We start from the raw sequence: 12,035 nt of genomic DNA, 5'->3' as shown, positions 1-12,035 counted from the left end.
ACATGATGTGCAGTGTTATTCATTGGAACATGAGGGCAGCAAATGATTGGGGTGCACCCTAAATATTGCTCACTAGTGGAACTGCACACATTTCTCCAGGGGAATCCTGTGCCGTCCTGCCACGCAGTGCACTTGACCTAGAACACGGCCATAGACCGATCTCAGAGATACTACACTAGTCTCCTGGGACTGGTATAGCAAATGGCTTAAAACAACATAGATTTACTAGGCTTACAGTTCTGGGGATCGGATGTCCAAAATCAGTCTCAGTGACCCAAAATCGAGGTGTCAGCAGGGCTGCGTTGCCTCTGGAGGTTCTAGGGAAGAATGTTTCCTGGCCTTTTCCAGCTTCTGGGGGCAGCCATCATACTTTGGTTCGTGACCCTTTCCCTCCATCTTCAAAGCCAGTAGTGTAAAATCTTCAAATGTCTCTCTGACTCCAATCTCTGCTTCCATAGTTACGTCTCCCTCCAAGTCCGATTCTCCTGCTCTACTTACAAAGACCCCTCTGACTACACTGGGCCCACCTAGATAATCCCTCATCTTGGGATCCTTTATTTAATCACATCTGCAAAGTCCCTTTTGCCATGCGAGGTGACATGTTTATAGGTTCTGGGGGTTAGGATTAGGATGTGTGCGTCTTCAGGGGTCCATTACTCAGCCTACCACATCCTAAAGGGAAACAAGCGAGGTTCCGAGCAGTGTGTGGCTGCACATTTGTGTAAGGAAAAAAGCAAAAAAAGCATAAATATGCATGTGCTTGCGAAGGCATATAAGATCCCCGAAGGCTACATAAGAAACTGGGAAGAGTGGCTGCCTCTGGGAAGAATGAGTTAAAAAGGAAACTTGTCAGACTATATCTTTTTTTATAGTTTAAATGTTTTACTGCATATGTCACCTACGTTAAAAATACTTTTTAAGAAGTAACACATAGTCATTGTACAAGTTCAGACCTTCCAAAAGCTAAGAGAAGGAAAACACCTCCCCCACCCCCAAATCACTCCCTTCTTCTCTGGCAGTAACCACTGTGAAGAGTTTGGCTATATCCTCAGACTTCTAACAATTGCATACGTAATCTTTTCACATAGATGGAACCATACTCTACATACTGCTATAATGTATTGGGGGGCTTACTACAGTATCCCCCTCTTTCCTCATCCACATAAGATGTAACAGCACTAGTCTCTCACTGCTCAGATGCACCTTAATTGACTTAGCCAGACCCGTTGGTGGGCATTTCGATTCTCTGCTGCTTTCCAGAGCAATCTCAACACTGTAATCTGTGTCTCCCTGGGTTTTTTTTAATTGGAGTGATATTCACACAACAAAATTAACCATCATCATAAAGTAAACAATTCAGTGGCATTTAGTGCAGTGATGGTGGTGTATAATCAGCACCTCTATCTAGTTCCAGAACATTTTCAACACTCCAAAAGGAAACCCCCATACCCATTAGGCCATCACTCCCCACCCCCTCACCCACCCATCTGTCTGTACAGATTTGCATATTTTAGACATTACATAACAATGGAATCATGTCATGTGATATTTTTGTGTCTGGCTTTTTGCACTTAGCATAGTTTAGAGGTTCATTCATATTGTAGCCCGTGTCAGTACTTCATTTCTTTTTTTTAAATTTTTTTATTGAGGTCTAATTGCCTTACAAAATTATATTAGTTTCAGGTGTACAACATGATATGCTATTTATATATATATTACAAAAGTATTTCATTTATTTTTATGGCTAGATAACATTGCATTGTGTGGATATGACATTTTTTATTTATCCTTTTATATGTTAATGGACACTTGGGTTGTTTCCACCTTGGCTTTGAATATTTGTGTACATGTATTTGATTTGATTTCACCTGTTTTCAATTCTTTTGGGTACATACCCAGGATGTACATTCTTCTGTATACACTTCCAGCTTTATTATTTACTATTTTCAGACACTTAAGTTTTAAAAAATTTGTAAAAAAGTGTCACACAGCACATACTAAGGCAGGATGACCGATGACAGTTCTGGACAAATGTTTTCTTACTTTCCAGATCCGGAGACGACAGGAAAATGGCCACCTTGGATGAAAAGGTAAGTTGATTCTGCGACCTCCCAGCCTTAAGAAGATGATTCTGTTTGGCATTCTAACAGGATAGAGGGAAAGCACCTGTGAGTTCCAGTGATTGTTATTAATCAGAGAAAGGCACATGGAAACAGCTAATACGTTCCTTCATTTGTAGTTCCCTGTTAAGTTAGGCAAACCAGAAAAGCAAGCGGAAATGCTTGATGCTGGTTATACTCTGGTGACACCGGCCCATTTCTACATGTAGAGAGGGGCCAGGGCAGCCCACACAGCTGTTGTGAAAAACATTTTGACAGTGTGTATCAGGAATCATGAAAATGTTTCTGATCCAACCTGGTCATCTCACTTAGTGGAAAGGAAATAACCAATAAAAAGGAAAAAGTATAATTTACAGCACCATATTTCTTAGTGCATAAGACACTGTTGATTGTAGACATACCATTATTTAATGGACTATGAAGAAAAAAACACAGCACCGCCATTTACTGTGATATAACGTGACACACAATACTGAAAGCGGTCAATGGTAAGACACGTTCAGATTTCAGATATGTTAAAATGTGAGAAAGTAGGGTCTTAGAAATGGTGACAAAAGTGCTAAAAAAGAGGAACAATCAGAAATTGAAATCGTGAGAGCACTGACTTCTTGGTAAGTTTGTTGGCCATTAAAAAGGAATAAGTCTGATGCATAAAACTAATGGGAAAAATAGGGTGCAGAATTGTCTGCAGTCTTTGATTATAATTGTAAAAGACAGATTGGAGAGAGAGAGGTAGATAGATGATGGTCACTTTGGGGTGTTGGGGTTATTGTGAATTTATTTCCTTTTGCTCACGTTTTCACAGTATTGATACTGAAAGAAATGGATAGAGTAAAGGTCTGCTCAAGTGGGGTAAATGACAGGAGGTGAAGCTGGGGAGGAGGGTCCAGGTGAGTCTGGGGTCTGAATGAAGCTAGGGAGCTACTGGGACTTGTCGCAGGGGGGGGGGTGGATGTGAGGGCCCAGACAGAGCAGGAGAAGCAGAGGGTTGGACTGCAGAACCAAGGACACACCTGGGTGACTTCCTGGGAGTGGGAGCCTATTTGTAATCACACACAGGCCGATTTGCGGGGCTGGCCCCGCGGCATTGTGAGGGAGCTGGGGAAGATTGGGCCAGGAGCGCTTGTAGCAAATAAGCCTCTTACTGATTCAAAGACCAAGTTCCTTTTAGTGATTTACCCTTGTAGAGTTAATTATGTTTTTAAAAAACTGTTTTAATAGGATTGCTTTTAGGAGCTTGGTGATTGCGCAGCTCCCCAGTTGTTTGAGAGGAAAACAACTGTGTTGTAGGAGAAACTGGTGGGGGTTTTGGCCATGAGTGAGGCCTGATTTGCCATAGCCAGCTCTGTTGAGAGGGGCTGAGCTGGCTGGGGATACCTGCGCTCCTCTGCCTCTTCCCACCTCCCTGAGCCTCAGTTTTCGTCTTCTGTAAAACGGGAACAATAACCTCTGGTAGAGCTGTGGTGAGGAGGAAACAAGATCGAGTGCAGAAAGCACTTGGCAGGGTGCCTGATGACAGCAGACGCTTGTATGTGGGGGCTGTGGACTCGATCATGAGATAAGCTGTGTTTGTAGCCCATCAGCTGACCTATTCCTCATCTCAGATGATTTCATGTCACCAGCCATGTCTGGGGAACCTGGGAACCAGGGGTGCTTAGAAAGCCTTGTGGCCCTTTGGCTCATTTCTCATGAGGCCTCCGGAGGCTCGGGTTCTCAACCTGGGCCGCTCACAGGAAATCCCAACACCTAGGCCACCCCCAGACCAAGTGAATCAGTCTCAGGGCCTGGGACCCAGGCATCGGGGTTCTTTAAAACTTCTAGGTGGTTCCGGTGTGCAGCCAGGTTAACAGCCTCTGGTTAGACTGTGAGGCAAGAAAGGGGTGCCCTTCATTCCCGTCCTTTCCACCGCTGAAGCATCACTAAGACATTGGGGGTTGGGGGTGGCCCAGATGACTCATTCACACTGGGGATAGGTCTTAATTTCTAGCTGGATAACTGCATTTTTCTTCTTTGCTTTCATTTTCTTTCTATGCTTTTGTAGACAAAAGGAGGGGGCCCTGGGCCAGGCAGCCTGCGTGGGAATTCGAGCTCTGGCTATGTGACCTAGAGCATGTTGCTTGGATTCTCTGTTCCCGGTTTCCTTACCTGTAAATGGAGATTCAACCCGTCAATTCACGGAGTGTTTGCAGTGTGTTGTCAGGGGCTTTGCATGGAGCTTGGAAATGGCAGGTGCTCTAGTTAGTCACTACGGTTCCTCTGCTGTAGATGTTATTTCCCACATCGTTTCCACTCAGCCTCACGATCATCTTGCTGGGTCAGCAGACTCTTATCCAGAAAGGAGGAATCCTGACCCTGTAGGAAAAGGAAAGGGATGCTGGAGTGCTCCACTCTGGGTTGCGGGGACCTGGGCCACCAGTTGGGCCCCTCAGCCCATAAGCAGCAGCCCCAACCCAAGCTGGTTAGCCATCACGGTGGTTGGTTTTGTGAACCTCAAACTTCCTCCCCACCCTAGAGAAGGAAAAGCAGTTACGCTTATTTAAAGACTTCCCTGATTTTAAAAATAGACATTCCTCAGAACACAAATCTCTAGGGGCTGGGGGTGGGGAGCCGGCGCTGGGGTCCATGAGCTTGCTGCTGGGTCTTCCTGCCAGGGATGCATTTGATCCTCCAGATATGTGTAGTGGGAACCTGCAGTCCGCCAGACAGAGGATATGGCATGAGCAGGAATCCACCTAGTCTCTGCCCTGATGGGGGCCACCAACTCCAACAGTCACACAAACAGGTGGACCTGACTCCACAGAGGAGGAGTGTGGGGCCCTGCATGAGTGCAAGGTGGGTGTGGGAGGGGGTGATACCTGGTCAACTTCCTGGAGCTGAGATGCTTGAGGGAGACCTCCTGCGAGGGGAAAAGAAGATAAATGACAAAGTGGAAGAGGAGTGGGAATTTTAGGCAGAGGGAAATGTATGTGCAAAGGCCCTGTGGTTAAAGAAATCTGCCCAGTACAGGGAGCTGAGAGGAGACAGTGTGGCCAGAGCAGAGAGGGTGGGGAAAGGTGAGGAAAGGTAGGCAGGCAGAGGCCACAGCATGCAGAGTAGGTGTGGGCCTCTGCAGGACACTTGGGTCTTTATTTTTAAGAGCAGTGGGAAGCCAAAGAAGAGTTTTTAATAAGGGAGTATGTTAGAGGTCCCCAAGATCACCCCAGCTCAGTGGTTCGCTAGGAGGGCTCATAGGACTCAACAGCTAAGATTTATTACAGCAAAAGAACACATTAAAATCAGCAAAGGGAAAAGGCACATGGGCTGAGGTCTGGAGCAAACCAGGCTCCGTCTTCCAGAGTCCTCTCCAGTGCAGTCATGGAGAACACACTTAATTGCTCCAGCAACGAGTTGTGACGATGCCTGTGAAGTGTTGCCGACTAGGAAAGCTTGTTAGAGACTCAGTGCCCAGGGCTCTTACTGGGGCTGCTCACGGAGGCAACTTCTGCCCAGCACTTATAAGAATTCCAGATTCCCAGAAGGAGAGCAGATGTTCAACATAAACCGCACTGTTTATATGGGACCGTGAGCCCTTCCCTTCTCATCAGGGAGTGGAGGGAACCCTCCCGAAATCCCAAATTCCCAGATGCAAGCCCAGGGCCAAGCAGGCCTTTTCTGCACAGGGAGTGACATGGTTCTGTTTTGAGACGTGCTTTCTGACTGTTGAAGAGAACACAAGAGTGACGGGACAGCAGTGAGGGGCTGATAACACCTTCCACGTGGGAGGACGAGGCAAGGCCAAGGGCACGGCAGAGGGTGGCGGAAGTACACATCAGATTCCAGGGTCATTCAGATGCCAGAATGCACAGGACTTACTGATGGGTGGACCGTGGGGGATTGGAGACAACATCTGAGCCTGCCTGGGTGTGTCTTAAGACCCCCAGACCAGAAGACAAGAGACCCAGATGTGTGTCCATGTCCGCTGACTAGTGACAGTTGCCATGTTACAGAGCCTCAGTTTCCCCATCTTCTAAGGGAGGGAAGATTGCAGCTCAGAACCTTGATTCCACCTCTTACAATACCATTCTTTCTGCTCTAAAAAATGCAGTTTTTCTGCCATATTTCCCCCTCGTTGGCAGAGCTTCTTGGAAAGAAGAAAGCTGGTAGACTGGAGTTCCTATGCCAGGTTTACCGCTTATGTTTTCTTGTTTCTTTTTAAAAATTCTACGTGAACAAGTTCTCAATGTAAGAAATTAAAACAACAAACTAGTATATGTTAGGTTGAACTACATGAAATTACTAATTTCTACCAGTTTTGACCTACAAAAACAATTTTTTAAACGTCTCGTATTCCAGGAAAGTTTTCCTGAATTATATCTTGAACTATTTGCTTTGTTCCATTGTTTTGGTTTCCCTGTTCAGAGATTCCAGTTATGTGTAAGTTGGATGTGTTAATGTACATGTATTCGTTCTCCCTCTCTCCTTTTCTCCTTTCACAGACTCCCTTCACCACTCAATTCTCTGCCCGCTGGATCTTCCTCCAAAAAGGACTCTTTCTTATGGTTAAACCTAATAGAAAAAAAAGAAAAGAAAAGTTTCTCTTCACCCTCCAACCCAATCCCACTCCCTTTCCGGGAGCAACCATTTGGTGTGGGTTGTTGATTTTTATCCTTTAACAAAAATGGAATTATATGATATATTCTGGTCTGAAACGTGCTAGCTTTTAACTGTAGACAAAGGACGTGTCCTGTGTCGGTGCTCACAGGCCCACAGGCTTCCTGGCTGCGTAGTAGTCTGCAGTGTGGGTCTGCTGTTGTGTATTTAACGATGGGACAGGCAGTCATTTCCAGGTTTGGGCTGTTGTAGCGACTGCAGTGAGCATCTGTGTGCTCGTGAGTCCCTTGTCAGGTCGCATGATAGGGACACTTTAGATTTTGATAGAAACTGGTTGAAGTCTGATCCTTTCCTGCACTGGCATGCCTGGTACATTGGAGAGACTCAGTTTTTCAAAAGATGAAAGAAACTGCCCCACTGCCCTCCTAAAAAAGGGCATAGCCATTTACATGTCCGCCAGGTGGCACATAGTGTCCCCTACCTTACGCCTCTGTCTACCTGCCACACCCTGTGATTTGGACCTTTGGTGTCTCCTCCTGTGCCTCAGTTTCCCCTTCTATAGAATGGAGAGACTGCCCCTCTCTGCCCTGCCTCCTCCTCAGGATTGTTTCAAGCTACAAGGCAGAGCAAGAGGGGATGGGGGCGGCCTGTAAACTGCTGTCAGGATTGGCTACAGAAACACGGACACAGGCTTCGTCCAGCTGGTTTTGTGACCTCTGAAGGACCCTGCTTACTCCAGGGAGTCATAGGCTGACTTGGGCATATACCCTCTGGATTCATTTCCTGGAGCTAGCATAACAAATGACCACAAATTGGGTAGCTTAAAACAGAAATTCATTCTCTCAGTTCTGAAGGCCAGAAGTCCAAAATCAAGGTGTCGGCAGGGTGGGTGCCTTCTGGAGGCGCAGAGGGGGAATCTGTCCGTCCCTCTCTCCCAGTTTCTGCTGTTGCTGCCATCCTCGGTGTTCCTTGGCTTGTAATCATCACTGCAGTCTCTGCCTCCATCATCGCATGGTGTCCTCCTTTGTGTGTCTTCTCCTCTTCGTGTAAGGACACCAGTCATTGGATTTAGGGCCTGCCCCAAATCCAGGATGGTCTCATCTCAAGATGTTTAATTCATTCCATCTGCAAAGACCCATATTCCAAGTAGAGTCACATTCTGAGGTTCCAGGTGGACACGAATTTGGGGGCAGCCACAATTCAACCCATTACACCCTCCTAGCAGGCAGCTGTCCAGTCACTGGCTGCCTGGCTTTTTCTTGACTGTGTGTTGAGAAACATGGGCACCAGTCACACAGCACAGGGGGCTCCAATCCTGGCTCTGCCATTTTCCCAGTCCGTGACCCTTGTCATGTCACCTCCCTCACCGAAACCCAAAATGATGACCTCGACCTCAGAGGGTTGTTAGGAATTGAAATGAGATAGTGCATTTAAGGAACTTAGTGGTAACATAAACACTAATGAATTAACAATCCGTAGTAACAGATGTCACTGCTGTTGTTGGAGTTTTGCAGTAATAAGCAACTTAGGTCCCCAAAATTAAATTCTGGGAGGGAACAGGAAAATGGGGACTTATGGGACATTAGGAATCAGGAATCGGCTGAATTTCTTGAAAAGTGCCCTCTTCTGTGATTGTTGGATGACCATGAAATAGGGACTTTCCCTCTCCTACAGATGGCAGCTTCAGAGGCTGTAAAAATAGGTATTTGTGAGAACATGGTTTTCTCCATGTCTTCTAGGTCTGTTTTTCTCATTTCTTCCCTTTTCTCCCAGGTAATAATTGGACCTGTCATGTGTAAGAGAGAAGTAGGCAATTCATTTATCTTTGAGGGGTAGCTCCTGCAGGTTTTTTGTTAATCCGTTTATTAGGTATTTACTGAGCTCCTCCTCGTGACTGAGATAGGGAGTCTCTGCGCCCCCACCCCCGCCGAGTTTGCAGTGCTCATTAGTTAGTGGTGTGATGGGGAAATAGAGGAAGGATCCTCATCCAGCAGGTGGCGGTTAAAGGCCTCCCAGGGGAGCTAAAAGCTAGACGTCCATATGGCCTAAAAAAGAACTAGGGTGAGACAGGCCAAGGCTATTCCAGACAGTGGGGACAGGCTGTGCAAAGTCCTAGAGCAAGAGAGAGAGTGGTTTGTTCTAGAACCACAATGCATTCGGTGTAGCTGGAGTGTGGTGGAGGCTGGGGGGGGACCAGGGCGTGGGGAGCCCAGGAGAGCCCTGACTGTGTCCTGAAGGCAGTAGTTGGCAGGCATGGGGGAGCTGAAGGTAATGGGGCCGGGGGTAATGAGAGCAGAGGCACACTGCCAGGTTGGCATTGGAGAAAGGTGATCCTGGCCAGCACCGTGTGGAGAGGAAATTGGGGGCAGGCGGCCGAGTGAGGAGGCTGGTGCAGGCTTTCCAGTGGTAGGAGAGGGTTAGACGGAGAAGAGAAGGTGGAACGTGAGTAGTGACGAGACAAGGTTACACTGATAAGCTTGAGGGAGAGAGAGGAGCCGAGGATGATCATTGGTTCTTGGCTTGGGCAGCAGGGTAAGATGCGATGCCATGCCCTAGGGCAACATGGGAGAAAGTGGATGTGGGAGAAAAGATAAGAAATTAGTTCAGTTTGGGTCACAGCAAACTAATGGCCTGGCAGGATACCAGACATCCGGCTGGAGACTGATTTGAACATGAGTCGTGTTGAGAACACAGGTGTGCTGAGACCACCAAAGCGGGAGAGTCACCCAGCACCAGGGCAGGGTCAGAGTTGGGGCGTCAAGGACTTCAGATGGTGTGGAAGCAGGGCCATGGTACAGGACTCTGAGAAGGGTGCCTAGAAATAGGAGAAAAATCAAGAGACAAGGTTGTCAGAAAGAACAAGTCAACAGTACGAGAGGATGCAGTCACGCAGGTGGGAACCACAGTTGTGGGCTTTGATATGGAAAGGTGACCCTAGAGAAAGTAGGGTCAGGAAGTAGAGAGGCAGCAAGGTTTAATGCACGGGGCATGGAGGTGGGAGGGTATCCAGTGCCAGGCACTCCACTGGGCTAGATTCTCAGGGTTGCAAGTGACAGAAGCAACTCAATGTAGCTTAAGCTGCAAAGGGAATCTTATGAATTCATGTGACTGAAGAGTCTGGGGGTTGCAGGGGCCAGCAGCAGGCCAATAAGTGAAGAAGTGAAATATCCACAGACAGTGATAAAGTTGGAAGAGTGGAAATGAGAGTTTTTGCTGTTGAAGAAGAAGAATAGCTGTCACTTATGGAGGGGCAGCTCCAGGCCAGGCCAGTGCTCTGTGTAACTCACTGAGTCAGTCCTTCCAGCCTCCAGGGCAGCGTGGGGGGACCCCAAGAGCTGAGGGTCCAGGGTGGGTGGTGAAGTTTCAGAGGCCCACCAACATTTTCATGATCAGCTATATCGTTACCCTTTTCTGGAACTTTTCTGCTTCTAGAATGACAGATTTTTGACTTAAAACCAGAGTTATTTTTCTGCTCTACTGGGTGCTATAAATATTTTCATTCCAAATTACTGAAAGTTGCTTCTTTACTGGTCGCAAGTTTTTAAAAAGAAAAATTTCCTGTCCTGTGAAATATAAATGTGGTTTTTGCAAAGCACTCTGAGACTCCCACCATGCTGAAAACTAGTACAGGAGGTTTCCATCTGTGAGATGAGGTGTTTTAGGGGGAAATTATGGCCAGTCGCAGGCCGGAAGGCTTCAAGACAACCGTGGGCCTGGCACTTGGCCAGCCCTGGAAACGGTGATGGCGGGTCCAACTGCAGCCCTGTGTGGGAGAGAGGGTACCAGTGCCCTCCACCAACAGGTGCTTGATGGGCTTCTGCTCCAGGTCAGGTGTCACATGAGACTCTGGGGACAAAGATCCTACCTTCATGGAATTAAAATGCTGGTGCAGAGTGAGAAGTAATAAACAGTTGCAAAAACAAATTTCTAGTTAGAAATAAGGCTTCTGGAAGGGAAAGTAAAGACTATAAAGAGAGGTCATAAAATTGAAAGAGGGTCAGATTTGGATTTTCGGGGTCAAGGAGAGTCTGTCTAAGGAAGGGACATTGCAACTGAGGGTTCAAGCGTGAGTAAGAGGGAGCCCAGCTCAGAGTGGGAAGGACGTTCCAGGTGGAGGGAAGAGCCTGTGTGAAGCTCGGAGGAGGCGAGCGTGGCACATTGGAGGGACAGAAGGGCAGCCAGCATGCCTGGAGTGTGGTGAGTAGGTCAGGTTGTGGGGAAGATCAGGCTAAACCCCACAGGGCCATCATGTGAAGGGCCTTGGGTGCTTATTCAGAGAGCAAAAAGCAGGGGGGCAGTGATATGATCAGGTACGATAGTCAGAGGTGAGGGTTTATGAAACCCACTCAGGCTGCTGGGTAGAGAATGTGCTAGAGAACTGGGTCAAAGGAGAGAGAGCTCTGAGGAGGCTGTTGCAGTCTTCTGGGTGAGAGAATGAAGGCTTGGACAAGGGGGTGTTGGAGAAGGAAATGAATAGTGGGGGTGGGGAGAAGAGGGCCAGACAGGCCCCAGCATCATGGATGGGGAAAGAATCAGAAGGTTCACTCTCGGGAGGCTATACCGTGGTCATAAGCTCTCCTTGGGCCTCTTAACATCCGAGGAAGTATCAAATCGGTGGCTCCCAAGGTGCCCAAACAATATGGGAGACTGGGAGGGGAGGAAGCCTGGAGTCCAAACCACAGGATTACTGGATGGAGCGTTTTGGAGCCACTTCCACACACATGACCCACATCCTCCCCCCACAGTCTTTGGAGTGCCAGGGACTTCTCAGGGTACTTAACAAGAAAATGTTGGGGTTCTGAGGAGGCTTATGAAAGAGGTGGTGTCCTTTGACTTAATTTGGAGCTTGGAAACCTACAAGGCATCTCAGAACAGAGGAAAGAACAATGAACGGGGGCCAAGGAGCTTGAATCCTCTTCCCAAGTACACTGCTTCTGGTTACCTGTGACCTTGAGCAAGCCCTGGCTGCCCATCTCTGAAAAGCTCCCATCTCAGAAAGAGTGAGGAGATCAGAACAGGTCATCTCTAACCTTTTCTGAGCTCATGAAACCGTTATGACTATGCATTAAAAAGTGTACTAATAGAGAAAGATTGTTTTATTTTACTTTGAAAAATGTAACAATATAAAAGAATGAAAATATTATCAAATACTAACGTAATCATCATTCTGAATTGACAGCTATTAACATTATGTCATGTTTTCCTCAAGTCTTTTTGTAATTTAAGATGTTTTTCAGATAGAGTTCATTTTTGTCTCCCTTCATTTTTACCCCTTCCTAAGGCACCACTCATGAAGTTGCTATCTCGTTCTAGTCCATTCTTTTG

General features: G+C 47.1%; 1 protein-coding gene across 6 annotated transcripts in view; it reads left to right on the top strand.

The window, feature by feature from the left end:
- The window catches only part of HVCN1 (hydrogen voltage gated channel 1), a 34,377-nt gene that overhangs the window by 5,917 nt on the left and 16,425 nt on the right, over positions 1-12,035 (top strand). For all 6 annotated transcript variants that reach the window (XM_033097744.1, XM_033097743.1, XM_033097740.1 and 3 more), the window contains one exon: positions 2,051-2,090. In XM_033097744.1, the coding sequence (XP_032953635.1) occupies positions 2,070-2,090 (21 nt within the window). In that variant the 5' untranslated portion in view covers positions 2,051-2,069. The remainder of the gene's footprint in view (positions 1-2,050; positions 2,091-12,035) is intronic.

This window comes from Rhinolophus ferrumequinum, chromosome 25 (genome assembly GCF_004115265.2).
Source record: "Rhinolophus ferrumequinum isolate MPI-CBG mRhiFer1 chromosome 25, mRhiFer1_v1.p, whole genome shotgun sequence".
Classification (NCBI taxonomy): Eukaryota; Metazoa; Chordata; class Mammalia; order Chiroptera; family Rhinolophidae; genus Rhinolophus; species Rhinolophus ferrumequinum.
Note: the sequence above shows the minus strand (reverse complement) of the source record. Positions and strands in the feature narration are given on the sequence as shown.